The 24,477-nt window shown below is 42.3% G+C and overlaps 1 protein-coding gene across 2 annotated transcripts in view; it reads right to left on the minus strand.

The window, feature by feature from the left end:
- UBR2 (ubiquitin protein ligase E3 component n-recognin 2) overlaps window positions 1–17,959 on the minus strand; it is a 106,349-nt gene extending 88,390 nt beyond the window's left edge. For both annotated transcript variants that reach the window (XM_050951723.1, XM_050951724.1), the window contains exons 1-5: window positions 17,808–17,959; window positions 14,041–14,300; window positions 10,367–10,445; window positions 5,606–5,719; window positions 780–910 (exon numbers count right to left, since the gene is read on the minus strand). In XM_050951723.1, the coding sequence (XP_050807680.1) occupies window positions 780–910; window positions 5,606–5,719; window positions 10,367–10,445; window positions 14,041–14,300; window positions 17,808–17,885 (662 nt within the window). In that variant the 5' untranslated portion in view covers window positions 17,886–17,959. The remainder of the gene's footprint in view (window positions 1–779; window positions 911–5,605; window positions 5,720–10,366; window positions 10,446–14,040; window positions 14,301–17,807) is intronic.
- Window positions 17,960–24,477: the final 6,518 nt, after the last annotated feature.

The raw sequence follows: 24,477 nt of genomic DNA on the forward strand, positions 1-24,477 counted from the left end.
TAAAATACTATTTTTCCTCAAACAATTGTAGCTGCTACAAGGACATTATCTGAGCACCAGCTAACACTGGAGATGGTCTATGCAATCATGAAAGGAAAGAGAGATGATCCATTGTATGATCCCCACTATAAAATGTTTTGAAAGCCACTTGTCTACATCATCGTCCTATTGGAGTTAAAGGAAGACAGCATGTAGACCAGTGATACACAGACCTCAATGGTTCAGAAGTCAAATTAGTGATCATAGAATCATAGATTATTAGGATTGGAAGGGACCTCAAGAGATCATCTAGTCCAATCCTCTGCTCAAAGCAGGACCAATCCCCAAATCCCTAACTGGCCCCCTCAAGGATTGAACTCACAACCCTGGGTTTAGCAGGCCAATGCTCAAACTACTGAGATCAGCTTACCCAAAAGAGCCACAGTAGTGTGACTTCATTGCTTAATTTACTGTAGTACTATTCATATTTAAACAGTATGACAAGGAAAATATTTAGTGTTTTTGTATGTATATAATTCTTACAGCAAATAAACTCATAACTTAGTGCAAACTGATAACTTAATTTGTTAATGACATAGTAAAAGTATCCCACTTGTTAAAGAAATCAGCGTTTTAATACCACATGCTGCAAAGAGGCTCAGAAGACACATTAAAGAGCCACTTGCAGCTCCTGCGCTGCAGTCTGAGTATCACTGACGTAGACTAACGTGAGCATTTAAGTTTTACACTTTAAACACCTGCACGTCTTGAAAACCTCAGGACTCAAAGAATATACTTACACAGTCTCTAAACCAGGTGGCAATTCATTTTCTTTTTCCCATGTTAATATATCTACTGCATACTGAAACATGATAGCAAAAACGTTATAAGCTCTTGCTATCATATCTTCCGATAAATGCACCAGAGGATCCTGAAAAGTGAAATCGATTATAGTGAGATAATAGAAGAACATTATAGGGAAATTAAACAAAGAAAATGAGCAACAACAACAAAAAGAATCATTTGAGTTTGGGCTCAAACCCTCATTCCCATTATCCTGCTTGTATTGGACATTTCATTGTTCCTATTTCATTTAAACTTACTAAGTTATAGTATCAACAATTATCAAAGCCACATCTCCTTTTGTCAAATTTTGTATTCACACTAGTTATAGTACATTACAAATTATAAACAAGATTCCAGGTTCCAAAATATTATATTTCACTCCTCTCCCTCTTGCCTGTTTCTGTGTAACCATATGATAATTTGTTGTTAAATATTTCTAAGATATGGTGGTGCTCAATGGCCACATCAAAAAGTTTACACCAAAATGCAAAACACGTAAATACTTAATTTATACTATCCCATTTAATGCCACTGTGGAATTTAAAATTATAGCCATTCACTAGTTTTGCATACCTTACTAAATTTATTTTCAAAAGTAGAAATTCAGTCCAGAAAAAAAAGTCTGTAAAGCATGCATGAATTCCACAAAAAAGTGAAGAATGCCAGTTTGATTGTAATGGCTCATTGACGTGATTATAGTCTGGTGGGAAATATGTACTGAATTCTCCTCATATATACATGAAAAACAGAAATGGTCCAAATTTGTAGATGTCATCTACACTAAGGAATTAAATGATAATCGGGGGGGAGGGGGAGCGGGGAATTGGAAAAGGAAATGGAGAATGACTGCTTGCACCCAGAACAGTTTCATTCTTAATATCCCTGATTTATATTAAACTGTTATTGCATCTTCGAAACTTAACAGGAAAACAGAATAAAACCCAAAAGAATATGAAGTTGGTTCACTGCGTGCCCCCAGCAGGGTAAGGTCATTGCTCAGACTATAGCACAAGCCAGATTGACAACTAAAATTAGCAGATAATGGTTCTATTTTTGGACAAAACACAAGTGATTAGAAACTACTGTGGAACAATTACATTTCAACTTATTTATTTAACTGAAATCCTTTTAGAGCTATATGACTGCAAACTTGGAATCTTAAACTAGAAATAATGTTTGCAAAAAAAAAAATCAAACTGTTATTTCAGGCTAGGAAAACAATTCCCTCTCTCCCCTCCTTCTTGACAAGTTTTACTCCAAAGCAAGCTTTCATAAGAGTTTTTGCCTCCTCCTGATAAGTAGCATTAACTTATGAAGAACCAATAACTGTAACCCTTAGCAAATCTGTCATTACAATAATAATAATAAATAATAATAATAATAATATATTAAGATAAATGAGTGAGAGGCAGTATAACTTGACTTTAGAAAGCAGTGCACACTAGTTTGGTGATGTCATCAGTGCTGAAAAATTGAGGTTGTTCCTTAAAAGGAGCACATGGTCCACATGAGAAGGAAATGATATTGAAGTAAAATGACATATTTTAAAGGTGATCCATAGGTATTTTATTATTAACTATCTTTAAGGTTATGTCATCAATCCAAAAATAGGAAAGATAAGAAGGATGTTAGGCACAGCAAAGATTCCAAGTTGTGTTTGCTCACTCATGATTTCAGATTCCCTGGAGTAACTGCTATCTACTCCTATTCCACAACCATATGCATCAGAATGCAACATGATGTACCAAAGAACTTTCCTGGAGCAAAGGTAGCCTACTGAGAGCCATAGGTATCAGACAGAAAGCCTTTGGAGTACCTAGTGCTATTTTACTACTTTCAAAAATTATTTTATAATCGAAAAAACAAACAAAAACTGCACTTTTTTTTAAGCCTGTTTTTTAAATGGTAAAACCACACCATGCACTAACTCTACACTGTTTAGTCTTCCCTCTAGCATGGAGCCAGTCTATAACAGACTTCCATGGTGTTTGTTCTTCAAAAGGCTGCCTTTAAAAAAAAAAAATACTAACACACAGTAGACACAGAAACAAAAATTAGCAACTACTTAAAAAACCTCCAGAGCCTGCATTTAAGTTTAAAATGTGTATTTAAGTAAACAAATAATGCATGATATTTCAGTCAGATGTTACATTCTTTTTGGCTCCTGAAAATAATCTATTAAAATTGAGACTTAATACAGATATAGTGACTTTCCAATAACCATTCTTTTCTTATTTTCCTGGCTAATGTACTTTTGCCTTTCATTAACAAAAAAAACTCTTCTTACCATTAGGAGAATTAAAATACCCTCAAGGTAAACAGAGCCAATTTTTCCATAAACTAATTTAACTTAAGAAGCTCCAGATGACTGATTTATTAGTTTCATGCAGGGCTGATAAAGCAGCAATAATATGATGCCTAAGTTTTAAGAAAATCATTTGTCATAAAAAAAAGGTACATTCCAAGAGAGTAACAGGTGATAGCTCTTACAGCAGAAAACTTTTCATGAGTGGTATAGTGAAAGAAGTTAGCAATACTAAATACTATATTATTATTCTAACTGGGATGTGTAGTCTGCATTCCTTTTTATGGCATAATTTTCTTCCCTGCCTCCATCTTTAGAATAATGGTGACTTTTCTAATGTTCTTTGTATTTAAACAATCTTACAGGAATACCTCTGCTGTAACACAAATGATCCCTCTAGAAAAAAAAACAATCAATTTTGGATTACAATCAGAGTTTCCCAATATTTTGAGAGACATTTAACAAATAAAAGAGGTGTTTAAGAACACTGGGGAATCTTGGAAGTCAGATGGCTGGTATATGTGCAGAATCAACTAAGAAACACATTTCTTTTTCCATACCAGTCTCATGATGTGTGTTTCACAGTACTATAAGTGATCAAATTACAAACATTAAATATATACTTGACTATAACTATAAAATATAAATATTTGTAGGGGAAAAAAGGTATAACAGATATTGGGGGAAGGGAAACTGCCTCTGCAAGGGCTTTTCTCCTTTGGAATGCACTCTTTGCCCTCCCCCCAGGTCCAAAATACCCCAGGATATACTAAACTTCAGGCCATCTGCCACTCACCCACAACTGTCACCACATCTCTCTTTTGCACCATCATTCTCCTCCTCCTCCTCCTCTTCCTCCCACTACCACCAACTCTTCTTCCTGATTACCCTCACTCCCTCTACAGTTCCACCACTTCTACCTACATCTCGGACCCTTTCCATCCCCATTAATTCCCTCTATCAGCAGCAGAAATCTAAGCTTCTTTTCCTGATTTTTATCAATTAAAAATTTTCAGTGACATGAAATTAGGAGTTTTAAGCATTTTTTCTATTTAAAATTTCACACCCATCAAAAAACTAGGGGACAGGAATGTAGCTGTTAAGTTTCAAAAAGTTACTATTTAATATCTGTTGAAACAAAAATTGTCATCAACACATGCCAGAATATACAAAATAAATATCAACCTCTCATCATAAGTTCTCAAGCTTACATTGTCCATTTGTGAATTTTGATCATCACAGATAGAAATATTTTTTGTCAAGTTTGTGTGTGTATATGGTGAAATCGACATTTATTAATATTTATTAATAAAAATCTAATCCTACTAAGCCAAAAACAAGCTGCTTGTCATCACTTTTCAGGCGCTTTGAGCCTATCCCCACCATAACTAGCATCTCTCACTCCCTATCCTGCCTCTGATCAGCCCATGATACCAGCCTGCATTACTCATTTGTTAAGTTTTCAAACTAAGAACCTTTATACTCCCCCTCATGCTTGCTAGGAGCTCCCTGTAAACATGCACAAAGCCACCTCACTAGCCTTTTTTCAAATCCCTGCTTAAAGCTTTCCTTTGCCATGAGAGCACGCACGCACACCAGACATAGCCAGGTTGGGTTCCTCCACCACCCCCGTTAACACATGTCGCAGCTCCTCTGTGGGGGCACCAAAAAAGGGAAGGAGTTCTCTCAGACCTAGTGAAGAAGAAATGGAGAACCAGACCAGATTCCCCACATAAACCTCCTTGGACCCAGCATATGACATTAGCTGTCCATCCATCTTTCTGGATTAACATTTTTCCTATGCTACCAGCTAACGTGATTAGTCCTGTGTCTCAACCGGTAGAAATCTGTTGCAGTGCTGAAGATTCAGGGTTCAGACCCTGCTGATGATCTATGACAGTGGTCCCCAACCTTTTCGGCTTGGACCACTGCGGCAGTGGAGCACCCGCTGAAATGCCGCCGAATTTCAGCAGCGGCGCCTCTCGATGACGTCGCTTTCCGTCGACAAGTCATGTCATGTCATCGAAAGGCATCGCCGAAATTCAGGAGAGACGCCTCTCGATGACGTCACTTGTCGACGGCAAGCAACGTCAGTGAGAGGCGTCCCCGCCGAAATTCGGGGGCGACGCCTCTCGATGACATGACTTGTCGACAGCAATTTGGTTCACTCATGGTCTTAAAGCTTTAACATAAATACTAGGACACTACAAATGTTCCAATGTTTATTAAAAATTTAAGAGTCCACCATTTCACTAAAACACTGAAGTTTACAGATTTTATTATTTCTATAACATTTAGTTTTCTTATTTTTGAGGCAAATTTATAATCTTACAAAAGTCACATATAAGATTATTAGAGATTTATTTTCCCTTAACCTCTGAATTTCAGAATTGTGCATAATTTGGTCTGGCAACATATAATGTCCTAAACTAGCACTATTACACAATATCTATACATAAAAATTTTATTTATTACCTCCTCTTCTGCTGTCTCTGCTGTGTTAAGTTCATGCTTTTGACAGTACGGACTTTCTTTCCAAGCTTCAGTATCACCACAATCACAGAAACCTCCTCCGCCTGATGTTGTCATCTGCAGTTATTTAAAATACACAAAAAACTGTATCCATGTGCAAGATCTATGTTAACTGAAAGCAACAACACATTAACCCTTATACTATTAGAGATTTTCCTGTATGCTACTCAAATAAATATGGTAAAAGCATTACCCATTTGTTAAGTTTCCATGACAGACAGACAGAGATTATCTACATCATTAATCTGTTTAAACAACAAACAACAACAACATACAATTACATTGTTAAAGTAACTCTAGAATATAGGCCTGGGGAGGTCACATACAGCATCTGATGTATTTATAGAACACAGAAATTACCAGTATACGTTTATTCTGAATCAGTCACAGAAGACTGGTCTGATTTAAAAAACACACCACAAGATCTTTTCTTCAAATTCCAATATTTAAAATCTTTGCATTATAATGTCATTTATAAATAGGACACTTGTTTTGAAAACAAATTGCATACTGCTACATCCTACTATATAAGGACATCAGAGGGATAGTCACTACAGTTTGAGGGCCACGTTTATAACAACTGGCTTCCGTTACGCTTACTAAAGTTGATAGTGAAAAAAACTGTTTGCAGTGCTGTGACCTGAAGAGTTCTGCATAGCTCAAAAGCCTGCGTCTCTGACCAATAGAAGTTGGTCTAATAAAAGATATTACCTCGCTTACCTTGTCTCGCTAACGACAAATATTTGCATTTGTATACTGCACTGCTCTATTTCCACACTTCAGTAAAACTTCATTTTAAAATAAAAAGCTCTTGAAATAAGTATTGAATACAATTATATCTTAAATCACAATTGTGAATGGAGTTCATAAATACATAACGATTCTGTGACCTATTTTTGATGCACAGATTCTCCACAGTACACATTATCCTCTTCTGTCTACCAAGTTAGTCAAGGCACTCAGATCTCTTTTCATTTTTAGAGAATACTTTACACCTCCAAAAGCCTCTATTCCTGTTCTTTCATATTGCATTAGTAGTTACTAAATGAAGAGTGCATACTAACACCCGCCACAATAGTAAACATAAGTACTCTATCAAGGGTATTGAGAGAGGAAAAGAAGCTCTCTCCATTTGTTTCAACTGTAACACTTCTACAGAAATTCTAGTATCAGAGGGGTAGCCATGTTAGTCTGGATCTGTAAAAGCAGCAAAGAATCCTGTGGCACCTTATAGACTAACAGACGTTTTGGAGCATGAGCTTTCGTGGGTGAATACCCGCTTCTTCAGATGCATGTGGTGGAAATTTCCAGGGGCAGTATATATATGCTAGCAAGCAAGCTAGAGATAACGAGGTCAGTTAAATCAGGCAGGATGAGGCCCTGTTCAAGCAGTTGAGGTGTGAAAACCAAGAGAGGAGAAACTGGTTCTGTAGTTGGCAAGCCATTCACAGTCTTTGTTCAATCCTGAGCTGATGGTGTCAAATTTGCAGATGAACTGAAGCTCAGCAGTTTCTCTTTGAAGTCTGGTCCTGAAGTTTTTTTGCTGCAGGATGGCCACCTTAAGGTCTGCAATAGTGTGGCCAGGGAGGTTGAAGTGCTCCCCTACAGGTTTTTGTATATTGCCATACCTAATGTCTGATTTGTGTCCATTTATCCTTTTCCGTAGAGACTGTTAAATTCGAGATAATTAGGCCTGGTCTACACTACAAGTTTAAGTAAACATTTCTGCTAGCTAAAAGGAACATCAAGTTAAAAAACATCAAGTTAAAAAAAAATACTCATCTGTACTACTAACAGTATGGTGGATTAAAGAAGCTAAAATTTTTATTTTACTCATTTCAGCTGTGTGTGTTTACTTAAATATTTCACTAGGCTTGACAAATTAATCTATTTCACTTTTCTTTCTAGAATTTCTCATGCAAAATTCGCAGCCATGAAAAACACGTCATGGACCGTGAAATCTAGTCTTTTTTGTGCTTTTACCCTATACTATACAGAATTCACAAGGGAGACCAACGTTTCTCAAATTGGGGGTTCTGATCCAAAAGGGAGTTGCAGAGGGGTCACAAGGTTCAGGGGCGGCGAGCTGTATGGGCACATGGTGCCTGTGCTCCACCAATATGAGAGCATGGTGGTCTGGCTCCAACAAAGTTTGGAGCCTGGTCTCTCCTCCAGCCCCACCTGCCACCCCCAAGCTCCTCCCTCAAAGTGCCCCCCCACTGCCTCCAGGCAATTTAAAAGGGCCTGGAGCCCCCGCCGCCGCCACCATCGGCAGCACAACAGGACTAAGACAGCTTCCTGCCTGCCTGGTCCACTTCCGGAAGCGGCCGGCACGTCTCGGCGGCCCTTGGGGAGAGGGGAAAAACGGACAGGATCCGCACGCTGCCCCTGCCCCAAGCTGAGGCTAATGGGAGCTGCAGGAGCGGTCCCTGTGAGCAGCAGCGCATGGAGACCGCTCCAGACCCCTACCTAGGAGCTGCTGCCAGAGGGGGTGCAGGTCGTTTTTGGAAGCCGCCTGAGGTAAGCGCTACACTCTTCACCCTCTCCCGCACTGCAACCCTCTGTCCCAGCCTGGACCCCATACCCTGCACTCAAACTCCCTCCCAGAGCCAACTCCCACTCCCCCTCCTGTACCTCCACCCCAGCTCCAACCCTGGACCCAAACTCCCTTCCAGAACCCATCCACCGCACTCCCTCCTGCACCCCAACTCCTTGCCCAGACCCTGCACCCTAACTCTCTCCCAGAGCCTGCCCCTGCACACCCTCCTGCACCCCGACCTCAGCCAAGCGCCCGCATCCAAACTCCCTCCCAGAGCCTTACGCAGGTGGGGGGAGGTAGGACTTGAACCTGTTTTGGGTACCACCAAAAATTATACAAACCTGCTGCCCCAGACAAGGTTATCTGCGGGAGAGGGGGTCGCAATATTTTCCCTCTTACTTCTGCGCTGCCTTCAGAGCTGGGTGGCCAGAGAGTAGTGGCTGAAGGCCAGGTGCCAAACTCTGAAGGCGGAGCCCCCCCAGAAACAATACAGAAGTAAAGGGTGGCAATACCATACCATGCCATCCTTATTTCTGTGCTCTGCCTTCAGAGCTGGGCAGCCAGAGTGTCGGCTGCTGACTGAGGGCTCAGCTCTGCAGGCAGCAGTACAGAAGCAAGGGTAGCAGTACTGCAACCCTCCCACAATAACCTTGTGATCCCCTCACAAGTCATTTTTTGGGTCAGGACCGCTACAATTGTATTGTGTCCAGTTTTGGCACCACATTTCAGGAAAGATGTGGACAAATTGGAGAAAGTCCAGAGAGGAACGACAAAAATGATTAAAGGTCTAGAAAACATGACCTATGAGGGAAGATTGAAAAAACTGGATTTACTTAGTCTGGAGAAGAGAAGACTGAGAGGGGACATGACAACAGTATTCAAGTACATAAAAAGTTGTTACAAGGAGGAGGGAGAAAAATTGTTCTTAACCTCTGAGAATAGAACAAGAAACAATGGGCTTAAATTGCAGCAAAGATGGTTTAGGTTGAACATTAGGAAAAATTTCCTAATTGTCAGAGCGGTTAAGCCCTGGAATAAATTGCCTAGGGAGGTTGCGGAATCTCCATCATTCAAAATTTTTAAGAGCAGTTTGGATAAACACCTGTCAGGGATAGTCTAGAATATATAATACTTAGCCCTGCCTTGAGTGCAAGGACTAGATGACCTCTTGAGGTCCCTTCCAGTTCTATGAATTACACACCATGATTTAAATTGCTGAAATCAAGACATTTACAATTTTTAAAATCCTATGACCATGAAATTGACCAAAATGGACCATGAATTTGGCAGGGTCCTACTCGTGCATTAACAAACTTCTGTTGTGCAGGAGTTCATGCCAGTGCAGAAGTATGTTTAAATCTAAGACTGTTACATTTTCAACTAACTTCTCTCACTCATAAGTTTGCTTAACACCTTTAAAAAAAAAAACAACCAACAACAACAAAAAACAAGTCTAAATATAGTGCCCAAACTAAGTGAAACTATGTCTAACACAGTGATTTTCAACCTGAGGTCTGCAGACCCCTGGGGATCTGCATACTATGTCTAAGGTGTCTACATATGTGCAAACCCCACCTCCAGGTCAAAATCTGAATGTGCCATTACCACAGAAGCCCACAGTTTAGTGCCCTTTCTCACACTGCGCCCAGTGCCATGCTAAGCATATGCAACACTTATAGTTGAATTCTGTTCAGTCAGTTTTCAGTCTAAGATTTCTCTGGTAGGGGTCTGCAGGTCACAGTTTGAATTTCCAAAGGGGTCTGCACTGCCATTTGAAATTTTTTAGGGGTCCACAAATGAAAAAGGTTGAAAACCACAAGTTTTACATAATAAAACTAACTCCAGTTTATGTTTAATTTAGAATTGTGAAGGTATTTAAGATTAAAGTGTAGGAACACCACTACAGTAATTTGCTCGGTGGTTTCAAATATTAACTAAGTCTTGTTAAAGCTAAGCTTCTAAACTGAGGTTAACACTCCCAGTTCTGGTAAGGTTACACGGCACATTTTTAATTCCAACCATACTGTGCGTGTATATTCATATACATGCTTTATTTTGAAATACAAAAACATTCTTAAATATAAATTACATACTGGAACTCTTAATATACCCATTCATAAGAAATATATTACACTCAATTCATATACTCCAATAAGATTACTAACCCTGTATCGATGCTCTCTATGAATACTTCCCAAAAAGCACTCCATACATAACACGCAAGTTGGATCAACCGCACAGTCTCTGGAAACAAATAGAGGAAAAAATTAAGCAAAAAATATTACTTTAACTTTTAACTATGCATCTAACAACAGTTTATTTTCAAAATACATGAATGTAGGACTTCTTGCTGAACTGTTTGCTATACAGGAATATGATAGTTTTTGATGAGACAATGAGAGGAAATTTTATTCCTAGAGCAGGAGTGGCTATGAAGAACAGCCTGGGAAGTAGGCTTGGAAAAGCATTTGGCTAATGTACATACTACCTTCAGTAAATGAAACAAGTGCATTAGCTGGTAATTCAGCCATGTTACCAGATTCAAACCTGTTTTTAAGGCATAGGAAATCATGAAAACTATATATCCAAGCAAGTTCTCTCAGGGTATAGAATGCAAGCGCTAGACATGGTCCTAAGTAATCAAAGCAAATAGATTTTCATCACACCCTGTATGAAAAGTTAGAAGCAAAGAGTTGGTTCCTAATTTTTTTGCATGTAAGTTTAGCCCTACAAGTCTTCTAATGAGTTCCAAGAAAAGGTTTTCACAACAACCAGAAAATCAAGGACCACTTACAGAAGACAAACACTTTTTACAGGTACTAACTGTAACACTTGGATGCATCACCTCTAGAAATCAGGCAAAAGACTCATGTGCAATTGCCTTGTTCATATAGCCAAAAATTTGAAAAAACAATCACTTGATATATTGACACTAAAGACAACTGACTGACAGCCACTGAGATAGATTCAGGGAGTCAGATTTCACAATGGAAAAATAAAGAGCATCTAAAAAAATATCTGAAGAGAAACTAAGGATTCCCTGAGATGTCCATCAGGAAATAATATAAACAAGAATTCACATGAACTAATCTCTTATTTTGTTCAAAACAAACAAAAACCTAGGAAGCACCTACTAGTATTCTTAATTCCATTTGGCCCAATTCATCAGTATCAGTAGAGGAATAATCATGGATCCAGAGCATAAATATTACCAATACTACTTTTTGTTAACCTTAGTTTATTTTAAGTGCAAATTTAATTAGTGAGACAAAAAAAAAAAAAGCTTGTGAATAATTCCAGTAAGCTGTTTTGTTTGAGAATAACTTATATTTGTATAACCTCCTGTTTCTGGTTACAAGTAATTATTTTTATTACATTGTGTAGTAGGAAATTAACCGTTTAATAATCATGGGATTTTAAAAAATGCACATGGCCATTCACCAGCAGTTATAAAGATGATTTATTTGGCAAGTATCGAAGCCTAACACATTAGTTGCTTCAGATCAACAAGATTCTTTAAAAAAAAAAAAAAAAAAAAGAAAAGAAATTTTTTTTTTAAGGTTCTCATACTTTCAGAGGTATTTCATAGATTATAAACAATAACAAATTTGTATCCTGTAGAGTTTAAGAAAAAAATTCTTCTCCTCCATTGCCACCAACTACAAAGTATAAGCTATTAAGTACAAAAGGATACACAGTAACAATATATGTACTATAGGCCTAGCAGAACAAACCACTTTCCCATATCGAAAACTGCAAAAATCAACCATATTAGTGGACCTGAACTATTCTTCACATTTTCTACTGAGATGAAGATACCATGTGAATTTAAACAGTAAACCTATCATTCTCTGAAGATTATATCAAGGAACTGCATTTTTCTATGCTTTCCTACAACACTGGCTATTGTTTTCTTAATATCCTGTGACGTTGGTCTTGAAAACACAGGTTTGGAAGAAGTTACTGTAATTACAGCACAGTTTTCATCAGCTCAAGTAAAGGAAGTTTCATGTTTAGCTACGGTATTATTCTTCTGGATCAGAAAGAATAAGAACGACTCTATAGCCCAATGATTAGGAATTAGATTTGATTTTTTTCAGGCTAGATTCGTATTTAGGAGCTACTGACAATAACAAGGTGGCTGAGGTGGTGCTGCTGCCACTACTACTCTTACACCCAACAGTCCAGTGGTTAGGTTGCTCACCCAGAATGTGGGAGATCCAGCTTCAACTCCCCACTGGGACTTGAACCCAGATTTCCCATATCTCAGGTGAGATCCCTGTGTCTCAATATCTCCTGTTGAAGCTGTTCCACTCTGTATAAAAAAAATTAAATATTCATCAATCCAGTGAGGGAGAATGACAGTAACCAGTGGGTGAGGGGAGAGGGAAAACTGCCTCACCCAGGTTCCAGTCCCTGCTCCAATGAATAATTTATACAAAATGAAACAGCTTCAACAGGGGAGACTCAGAGACCCATCCCATAATAATTAATACCTGGTTATTCGGGCAATCACCTGGGATATAGGAAAAGTGGGTTCAAGTCCCAGATCCTGAGCTATTGGGTAAAAAGGGGCACCACCATACCCACCATCTCCTCAGTTTTGTGAATCTAGATCAAAATATCATTTGCTCTTATTGAAAAAAGCTTAAAAATTGCCAAAACATGTTTTGTTTCAGGCAGGGTGGATAAAAATCAATGAGTAAAAAAAGCAAAACAGTTTTTTATAAAATTCTTTTTGAGGAAACAACTTATCTAAAGATAGTTTTAATAAAGATACATTATAGCTCAAAGATATCTCATCATGGAATAGGGATTATAAATTCTAATTCTATAGTAGGAGAATATATTCATGTAATGTTTAAGAAAAGTTTTATAAATGAGTTCCAATAGTTCGTGGATTAGGGACCCAATTTTATGAGGTTCAAGGGGCTTCTGTATAGATTAACCTAAATAATCTATTAGCCAAGATGGTCAGGTATGCAACCCCACACTCTGGGTTTGACCTCTGACTGCCAGGTGCTGGTGCTGGGCAAAAGGGGAAGGATCATTTGATGATTGCCATTCTGTTCATTCCCTTTTAAAGCATCTGGCATTGGCCACTGTCGGATAACATGATACTGGGCTAGATGGACCATTGGTCTGACCCAGTATGACCATTCTTATGTGGTTCTTGTGCTGAAAATGTACAAAGGTTAACAAAGCAAAAATGGGAAAAGAACAAGACGGACAAGGTGACAATAAAATCATAGTTACTTTAAGTCATATGCAGGTCTTGCTGGTGTGGTCTTTAATATTTATTGGTAACATCCTCCTATTCACTTATTGGAGGTTTCACAACAGAAATGAGATTTTAACAGAAATCTGAATGGGGGAGCGGGCTTAATGAGCAAGTTTGGTAGGCAAAAAAACCTATCTAATCACCATTAATTGTACTTTTCATTGAAAGATATTCAGAACACAGAAGGGACATCTGTAAATGCATGTTAAACATTTGAATTAATTAATGATAAACTAAATTTAAATTTTTGCGTTTAAGCCTTGGACTTGATTTGACAGTTTAGCCACCTTCCGCTTTATCTAAGAGTATTTCTTTTTAATAACCAACACTGACATTTTCAAAAACTAAATCTGTTTAATTATACTGATACTGTAATTAATTTTTTCTCCTATTGACCAAGTCTTTAGTATGTTACCAATAACAAACCAGACAACACCCACAATGTTCCAAGTATACTAAAAATACATATGGACAGTTAATATTTTCATTAGGACAAAAATGTTTTCACCAAAAAAAGTTGAGAATTAATAATTTAGGAGAATTGTGGAATTTAGCTACCTGCAAGAGTATGTAGGTTCTCCCACTTTAAAAACCCGACCACAGAGATGGGAAGGTTTGTTTGCTTGCTCAAGTTTTGGAAATCCAAATGCAGGATCTTCACCACATAGATACCATTCCATTGGTCCCAGAAGTACATGTTGTGCTAGCATGTCTTCTCTTTGTGGGGCAGGGTTAGGACCCCTGCAGTAAATTTTGGGTACATAGTAGGCTAGATGCAGGTATACTTCTTTAGGAAGATCAGTTGCTTGTAGCCATTTCTTTTATTAAAAAGAAAACATTAAACAAAATTACTCACAAATAAAATCAACGCCACCCAGTCATAACTGTTATAGCATCTTTCTTTTCACCCTAAAAGCTAAAGTGACACTGCAAACTTTAAAGTCAAATTTCTCTGTGAAAATTTTGCAACCACTACAGTTACAAGTAACATAGATTACTACAAATAAATATTAGCAAAAATATTTCTTTTTTTCCAATTTGAATATTTTGTGAATTTGACAGCACACAGGGAGATTTTCAAAGGCACAAAGGAGAATTAGTGCCTAACTCTCATAAATCTCCATCATAATGTATAGTCTATTCTTTCCTTTCTGAAAGGACCTTCATATATCAATAAAGAAGAAAATTCCTTACATGTTTTTTGTTTAAAAAATCCTTTTTAAAAACAAACTCAGGACATACTGTTTAAAGGGTAATCTGTCAGAAATTGGAATTTCAGTTTTTAAAAGTTTCAAGTTGAACACTGACCTTTAAAGGGTGTTTCTGTTGTATTCCCCTAGACTCAAAACATTTTCCCCTCAATTACACAAGGTACAAAAGGTGAAATGTATTATGTATATTGTAAAAATGTGTCCCTCTCATTACATTTGTTTTATTTCAACCATGTAACTGAAGACTTTACCGTTTGCCATTTTTAACTGATGTACTACTGATAATCATTACTACAGAATATAATCAACAATGGACATATACACATACTAGAAGTATGCACCGATTCAGTACTGTACTGTGTATAAACCTTACCAACATGTAATTACTACTACTAAATACTTGATAACTTCAGATTATGTGAAAACTAATTAATTCATTCAGAATTAACCCAAAGATGGATAAAAAGCAAGAATTACTTATACAGAAATAATTGGTTTTAGAAACCAGCTAGTATTGCTTGATTTCACTGGAATAATGTATTGTCTTCTCTTAAAGACCTATATTAGAGTAGACCAGGGGTCGGCAACCATTCAGAAGTGGCATGTTGAGTCTTTATTTATTCACTCTAATTTAAGGTTTCGCGTGCCAGTGATACATTTTAACATTTTTAGAAGGTCTCTTTCTATAAGTCTATAATATATAACTAAACTATTGTTGTATGTAAAGTAAATAAGGTTTTTAAAATGTTTAAGAAGCTTCATTTAAAATTAAATTAAAATGCAGAGCCCCTCAGACCAGTGGCCTGGACCCGGGCAGCGTGAGTGTCAGTGAAAATCAGCTTATGTGCCACCTTTGGCACACGTGCCATAGGTTGTCTACCCCTGGAGTAGACAAACACTATTCTGAAAAATTTTCATGAAAGAGCTTAGAGTTTACCCTTATTTATACTGTTTGCAATTTTAAATTTATATAGCACTTCTTCCAGTGATGACACTCGCACAGTGCCACTTTGGAAAATGCGGAACACCTATAATAAAACCATAGCAGAAAATGTCATATTTAAACAGTTTGGAAGCAGCTAATTTTATTGCTAGACTATTTCTGATACAATTCTTAGACCTGATGGTAGAAATTTACTCTACCCTCCCTACCCCCAGTACTGATTTCTCAAAGCCCTGATAATGAAACTACTCAATCTTCTAGTACTAAGTTACCTCTGGTGTTCAGAAAACTGGAATTTTTCTGAACTGGCCCCAGGTGAAAGACAACAAAAAAAAGAAATCCAGCAACCAAAATAACTCCTATGAGATTTTTGCTCTATAGTTCAACCGACCATTCCAATAAAAGATCAAAGAAATTATATCATCTCCCCCCCCCCCATCTTCTTCTCTCTCCAAGAATTTGACCTTCCTGTTCTTGTAAGCCTTAGTTTTATAAACTATTTTAAATCTAGTCTTCTTCACTTGTGCTGAATATCTTCTACTCTGTATTAGGAACGAAATCTAATTACATAAGAATTTCTTTCATCTCCTGCTGTTTCTCTCCAAAAAGTGGGTCATTGCCAAGGCCATATTCTGCAGTACACATAAGTTCTATTGTTTTAATTCTTTCCTTAGCCAAGTTCTTAAACTTGCTTCATCTCAACTCTAGAGTCTATTACTACCTTCTATCTGGAAAAACCGGAGTGAATAAGTTTTACCACAAGCTCAGACAAGTACCTAGTCAGAGAAAAAAAATCACATCTCCCAGGTGAGCAGCCTATCCTTTCCAATAATTGTGGTTATTCTGATACCGGTAGAAAGATTCTCTCTAGGGGTCTCACATAAACTGCTAATTTATCCTTGAAAGTCAGTCTAAAATGATTAAATTTTTTAATAAATAATCTATTTTTAATTTTGCCCTGAAGTAGATAACATTTTAGCAAAGGGTACAGAATTGAGTTTGCTAGATAAAACTCTGTGGCCTATAAAATCTTAGCAAGGATTCCATTATCAAATACATGCATGAAATTGATTGCTTAATTTGTCTGACAAATATTGCAATTACATGTATAAGCTGTAGTATTTGCCCATGCAAGAAAAAGCTAAATAACTAAAGTTGTATATGCAAATACTAAATTTAATACAAAGTAATTGCATGTGGAAATTTTAGGCTCCAATGCCACAAGCTGCCTAGTGTCATCTCCCCCACTCCCCATAGGCCCCATGTCTATACAGAGTCCAAGTGATCTTATTGGGGCTTTTAAACTTGCCTAAATAGAAATCAGAAGCAAAGTAGTATGGAGCACAAGGAGAAAGTAACGTATCCCAGAGCAGGATAAAATGAGTTTTACCTGAACAGTCCCAAAAAGTTGACTGACAAAATGAATAACAGGAAAATGTGACATAAAAATCAATATTGAATGTAAGAATGTTAGGGCTAGTCTACACTGGCAACACTAAGGTTAAGGTGGGCAGACCACTGCTCTCCCCCAGATCCCCACTGAAATAGACAGGACGCTGTTCCCGGGTCTGTAGTACACATGAAGTCTCTTCCAAGCCTGGGGCCTAAAAGCTAAGGAGGGGGAGAAGGAAACAGTGTTTCCAAAACCTTCTCCCAAGAAATCTTAAGAACAAAACTTGAAAACTGCGAAGGGAGGTGGAACCAGCCATCTGAAACACAGTCAGTTACAGTAAGAGACGGGGCAAGTGACCAGTTTTAGAGAGGAAACAGCAGGGCGGACTCTAGACTATACTGCTGTCAAACACACAAACCAAGCAGACAGGAGAGCTGCTTCTGCGCCTCTCCTCCAGGTCCTGTCACACCTGGCCGGGCTTGTCACAGCAACAAGTTCAGAAGCAGGGGGCAGAGTCTAAGTCACGGGGCCCCTTTAAGCAGCCCCGCCACAACCGCCCCTCGCCATCAAGCGCATTTACTCCCCTTCCCCCTTAGCCTTCCCCCCCCTCCGGCCGGCAGCCCTAGAGATCGCCTCCCCCTGCCAGTGCCGGCCGCCCCGGGCCTGGCACTGCGGACCCTCTGCCGGCCCGCCCCAACGCACACCCCCACCCCGAGCGCGGGGCCGAGCCCCTAACGGCCCCCCGGCCCCGGGCCCCCGGCGGGCGGACAAGCCTCACCACGGCAACCTCCTCGGCAGAACATTCCAGCAAGCTCCTGTCAATGGCCTGAACCTCCGTCTCCAAGTCCGACGCCATTTTCCTCCCCCCTCCACCAGCCCCACCAAGTAAGTGACACCCGGAACCGGACCCAGACGGCGTCCCCTGGGGGAGAACCCACTTCCGCTCCTTTCCCCCGCCCCCCGGGTAGCGTATAACAGCCCTCCCCCTCCCGCCACGGACGCGCCATCATGGGCCGCCGGTGCATTGTGGGGGATGTAGTCTTTCCCCTGGCGCTCTGCTGCGCAGGGTGGTAACACGGCCCTTACCTCTGGCTGGCCGGCGCCATTACCACCCTGGTCGCTCTCTTCTCCCTTTCCCCACATATTTGCCCAGGCTTTGAGGCCGTGAGCACTGCAGCTCGCTAGCACCAGGGGGCTGTGCCTTATGTCAGCTTATAGGTGTGCTTCTTGTCCTAACCCGGAATGTTAGCTTCCACACGCGCACACCCCTCCAGGGTTATTGCCAATCCCAAGAGGTCAAAAATCAGGAGCCAGGCCTCCAAAAATCCAGAGATTATTAAACCATATCCTTTGGCTCCGTTGATTCATTTTCTAGTTTTTAAGATTTTAGTGTGTATGTGGGTCCCAAGGTTTTTCTCCTCAACTAGTAGGGCTAGAAATTTGCTTTTTTCTTCCTTTTGTTTGATTGCATGAATCCAGGAGTGGAGGTTTTAAGACAAGTATAAATAGTGCAAAGGTTGGCAATGTTGCAAATACACTCTCCTGCAAGTTGTTCTGTACTCCTAAAGGACTCCTAGGTCATCTATTCTTAAGTGTAGTTTCGTAACATTGACCCCAGACTTTCCATTCCAGAAACATAGGCCTCACTCAAAAAAAAGGGAGAGAGGAAAGGGGATAGCTCAGTGGTTTGAGCATTGGCCTGTTAAACCCAGGGTTGTTAGCTGAGCCCTTGAGAGGCAGGGCCGGCATTAAGATTTATGGTGCCCTAGGCGAGATTATTAAACTGGTGCCCCTGTGCCTGATCTGCTCTTAGCAACACAAACATAAGCTTATAGTATTGGAAAACTTGCCACATTCATGTTATTAAAACCAGTTTAACTTAATTAAGCACACTGTAATGCTTATGGACTAGCACTAAAGAAGCAGCACTATAGAAAAAATTCTGATATGACAGAATGATGCAAATAATATATTTTTTTTAATTTATCAAAATTTTATTGGAAATTTATATGAAGAGGTATTGAAACAAAGATTTGTTTTTAATTAAAAGCAATCTTTCTGGCTTTTTTGGCTGCAAAATCAGTAATAATGTCATCATATGACAAAGACAAAGTCGTGTCTTGTTCGATTGCAAGAATAGCAAGACCAGTTAAGCGTTCCTGACTCATTGTAGAGCGGAGATAGTTTTTAATGAGCTTTAGTTTTGAGAAACTCTGTTCTCCTGATGCTACTGTTACAGGAATTGTCAGTAGAATACGAGTGGCAATGTACACATTAGGATATATGTCAACTAGTTTGCGGGTATGAATAAACTGTACAATGTCCATCACCGATTTTGCATGTGGCAACATTGATGACAGTGTACTCAATTCTTCGTACAGTTCAAGTCCATTTAAATCAAAACTATCACCGTGCTTCAGGAGGCTCTCTAGGTTCCTGCACTTTGTCATTAGTTGCTCTTGTTTTCCTATTTCGTTGAATTTAGTTATGTCATACAAAAATCCAAACTCTTCATGGTGTACTTGCAAGGTATTAAACCTTTCATCAACAGCAGATACTGCTTTATCCATCACAACATTAAAAAATTCAACCTCAAATTTCTTTTCTGGATCGTCTATGGGCATGATCTGCTGTACAGATTCTTCACAAAGAAGTGTCCCTGGCCTTTTTAACTCATATTAACTATGTATTTACTTTATGAAAGTTGGAGAAAACATTGTGAAAACGTAAAACATTGGCTGCCCAACTTCTGGGCTGGCAAAAGTTATACTGACTCACAGGGAAAAAAAAAAGCAGGAGAATCTTAGTACAACATATGGTCACTCTGTACCAGGGGTCGGCAACCTTTCAGAAGTGTGTGCCAAGTTCACTGTAATTTAAGGTTTCTCGTGCCAGTAATACATTTTAATGTTTGTAGAAGGTTTCTCTCTATGTCTATATTATATAAATAAACTATTGTTATTATCTGAGGTCTTGGCCACCGGTCCTGCTCAGGCCACTGCCAGCTGAGTAAATGAAACCCCAAACCGGCAGCGGGCTGGTGGCTGGAACCCTAGACAAGGATCCCAGGCCCTGCTCAGCCCGCTGCTGGTCTGGGGTTCTGACCACCAACTCCTGCCAGCCAGGATCCCGGCCTCCAACCCCCCCTCAGCCCGCTACCAGCCTGGGATTCTGCTCACCCAGGCTGGCAGGAGGCAGAGTGGGGCTGGCGGCTGAGCTCCTGACTGGCAAGGGGCCGGCAGCCGGAACCCCGGAGTAGCAGTAGGCTGAGTGCTGCTGGCACCCCAGACTGGCAGCAGACTGAGCCACTCAACCCCCCACCGGCCCTGCTCAGCCCGCCACCAGCCCACTCAGCCCACTGCTGGCTGAGTGAATGGAACCCCAGGCTGACAGCAGGTTGAGTGGTTCAGCTGGCCTGCTCAGCCCACTGCCAGCCTGGGGTTCCTTTGGGGTCCCCAGGCCAGCAGCAGGTGCTGAGTGGGGCTGATGGCTGGTATCCCAGCTGGCAATAGGGCAGCAGCCGGAACCCCAGAGCAGTGATGGGCTGAGCCGCTCAGCCTGCTGCTGCATACCATCAAAAATCAGCTCACCTGCCACCTTTGACACGTGTGCCGCAGGTTGCCGACTCCTGCTTTATACACTGGTAAGGAGATGAGCATATTACAGTTGTTGGAGGGCTCTTATCAGGAGTAACAGGCTATAGGAAAGTCAGTCAACATTTTTTGTTTCTCTCATGAAAACTGGCCCACTCCCTGCCTCAAACCAAACCTGTCACTAATAATTGTCAACAACTTAATTTTCTGTTTTTGACTAAAAATTGGATTCAGGATTGTTAGCAAGAATATTTGGCAAACAAAGTTGTTAAATGACAATCTAAATGGCAACACAGTACTGCTTTCATGCTTGGCTCACCCCCCAGCCTGCTGGTCCAACAGCTGCAGTAGAGGAGGAGATAGGTGGAAAACTGCAGGACCCCAAAATCCAGCTCTTGGGGTGCAGAGTGGCAACAGCAGCAAGCAAACCCTCAGGTCCAATCACTCGCCAATGGGCACCACCACAAGCCTTACGGACCATGATGAAGTTAGCACAGCATCTGATCTCAGGGACGGGGCACCCATGGAGCCACAGCAGCTCATCCTGCCCTCTGCATCTCCCCCCGGATGAGATGGATCGCTGGCAGCTGCCAGCCCAGGAGAGAGGCGCTCCCCAGCTAGGGTGGCCAGATCCAGATGTTCTGATTTTATAGGGCCAGTCCCGAGATTTGGGGCTTTGTCTTATATAGGCACCAATTACCCCCACCTAGAGTGACCAGACAGAAAGTGTGAAAAATCAGGACAGGGATGGGGGGGGGGGGGGTAAAAGGAGCCTATATAAGAAAAAGACCCCAAAATTGGGACTGTCCCTATAAAATAGGGATATCTGATCACTGTACCCCAAATCCCCTATCCTGATTTTTCACACATCTGGCTAACCCCAGCCAAGCCCTGTGTGACATTCCAATCCTGGCTGCCTGCCGAGGAAGTGAGTTACTTTCACTTTCATTCCTCAGCAGGCAGCCAGCCCGCCCTCCCTCCACCTGTCCCCCAGCACCTCACCCAACCCAGCCCTGACGGAGGGGAGGGAGGAGAGAGAGAGGGGTGCTCCTGGGGAGGAGGGAGAAAGGAGGGGGTGCTCCGTGGGGCGAGGGGGAGAAGAATGGATGTTATGGGGGACAACAAAGGATACTGGTTCCAGAGCCACAGAGCCTGCCTCACCTCACCTCAGCCGGGGGGAAAGAGTCACACTCACAGGTGAGCTCCTTCCCCAACCCCTACTCCCTCCCCTTCCCAGAGACCCCAGCAGCCAATCCCATTCCGCAGACTGTGCTGCATTCGGCTCTCTCTAGGACCCAGCAGCCCTGCTTCTACACTGTCTGGGCTGCCTGCAGAGTGGTGCCCCCAGGCAGAGTGAGGCCCTACGCAGCTGCCTATTCTGCCTATGCCTAAGGACGGCCCTGTTGAGAGGGCTATTTAGGGATCTGGGGTAAAAATCTCTGGGGATCAGTCCTGCTTTGAGCAGGGGGTTGGACTAGATGACCTCGTGAGGTCCCTTCCAACCCTGATATTCTATGACAGGGGTCAGCAACCTCTGGCACGCATGCCAAAGACAGCATGCAAGCTATTTTTTAATGGCACGCAGCTGCCTGCTGGGACTCCGCATGCCATTAAAAATCCTGCCGATGCGGCAAGCTGCAGAGTCCGCGCTCCCCGGCCAGAGTGTCCAGCCGAGCGCAGCAAGCTGCCAGCCCCTCCTCCGCCTTCCCTGGAGCCCTGCCGCCGCTCGTGCAGTACTCTGGGGGCCTGGGCTGCGCGCTCCCGCAGGGCAGCTTTTGGCTCCGTGGGGAGGGAAAGACACTCCCTGCTTAACCGGAGCCCTGCTGCCACGCACGCAGCACTCTGAGGGGCAGGGCAGGGCTGCGTGCGCATGGTAGCAGGGCTCTGGATGAGCGAGGAGCCTCATGGTAAGGGGTCTGGGGCCAGGAGGGTTGGGTAAGGGGTGGGGGCAGTCAAGGGACAGGCAGCAGGGTAGGTGGGATCCCGGGGTGGTGGTTAGGGACAGGAGTCTCTGGAGGGGGCAGTCAGGGAGCAGGGGGGGTTGGATGGGGCATGGGAGTCCTGGGGTGGATAGGGGTCAGGACAGTCAGGGGATAGGGATCAAGGAGGGTTGTGGAGGCAGTTAGGGTGGGGGGAGTCTCTGGAGGGGGTGGTCAGGAGACAAGGAGCTGGTGGGGGTTGGATGAGTCAGGAGTTCTGGGGGGCTGTCAGGAGGTAGGGGCATGGAGAGGGGTTGGGCAAGCAGGGAGCGGGGGGGGTGTATGAGTCCAGAGTTCTGGGGGGGTCCTGTCAGGGGGCAGGGAGCGGTTGGATGGGACATGGAAGTCCAGGGGGTTCTGTCTGGGTGTGGTGGTGTGGATAAGGGTTGGGGCAGTCAGGGGACAGGTAGGGGGTAGGGTCCTAGGGGAGCAGTCAGAGGACAAGGGGCAGGGAGGCTTAGATAGGGGGTGGGGTCCCAGGAGGGGGTAGTCAGGACAAGGAGCGGGGGGTTGGGGTTTCTGGGGGGGCAGTCACCCAGCCTTCTGCCCTGAGCCCTGACCCCCACACATGCACACACCCAGTCCTCTGCCCTGAGCCTTGCACCCCCACATCCCCCCCAGGCCCCTGCTGTGAGCTCTGTATCACCCAGCCCTCTGTTGACTCCTTCACCCGCCCCCCATGACCCCAGCCCTGACTCTGGCACTCCCACACATACCCAGCCCCCCTACCCTGACACCTGCACCCCCCACATCCTCAGCCCCCCCAACATTCCATGCACCCCGCACATCCCCACCCCGAGCACCAAACGGGAGCTCCTGCACCCCCACTCACATTCCCACCTGCACCCCTCAACCAAATGGGAGCTGCCCAGGTAAGTGCCCCACACCCAAACCTCCTGCCCCAACCCTGAGCCCCTTCCCTCATTTTAGCTCCTTGCCAGACCCTTCACCCCCAGCCCTGTGCTCAGTGCACTCCCACCCTCAGCTCAGTGCAGAGAGAGGAAGAGAATGGGCCAGAGTCAGGGAGAAGGTAGGTACCCATTGTATGTGGGCAGGGCCAGGATCCCAGACCAGCAGTGGGCTGAGCGGGTCCAGCAGCCGGGATCCCGGCTGGCATGAGCCAGCAGATGGAACCCCTGAGCAGCAGTGGGCTTAGCCGCGCAGCCCACTGCCGGTCTGGGATCCCGGCTGCCAGCCCCACACAGCCCGCTGCCGGTCTGGGGTTCTGGCTGCCAAACCCTTCCCAGCTGGGGTCCTGGCCGCAGGCCCCACTCAGCCCGCGGCCGGCCTAGGTGAACAGAACCCCAGACCAGCAGCAGGTTGAGCGGGCTGGTGGCGTAAGATCAACATTTTAATTTAATTTTAAATGAAGCTTCTTAAACATTTTGAAAACCTTGTTTATTTTACAATACAACAATAGTTTAGTTTTATAATATATAGACTTGTAGAGAAAGACCTTCTAAAAAACATTAAAATGTATTACTGTCACGCGAAACCTTAAATTAGAGTGAATAAATGAAGACTCGGCACACCACTTCTGAAAGGTTGCCGACCTCTATTCTATGATTTGAGCTACAGCAGAGTCTCTATTACAGGTATTTTCTCATACCTGCTTCAATCTGTCTCCTCTCAGTCATTCAAAGCATATATCTATTTGCATTGGTATAATTAAAGATGTGGTGGTAAACCATTTTAGTTAAATCAATGTAACTTTGTGCATGGACACTCTAACAGTGGTTTCAAACCTAGATTTTAGCAGTGTTAGGTGCAACCTATATCGGTTTAACATCACTTGTTCAATTAATCTGGTGCAATTTTGTATATAGACCAATCCTAAATGCCGTACACTAATCAGAGATTATTATTTAAATTGTGG

The sequence above is a fragment of the Gopherus flavomarginatus genome, chromosome 4 (assembly GCF_025201925.1).
Source record: "Gopherus flavomarginatus isolate rGopFla2 chromosome 4, rGopFla2.mat.asm, whole genome shotgun sequence".
Lineage (NCBI taxonomy): Eukaryota > Metazoa > Chordata > Testudines > Testudinidae > Gopherus > Gopherus flavomarginatus.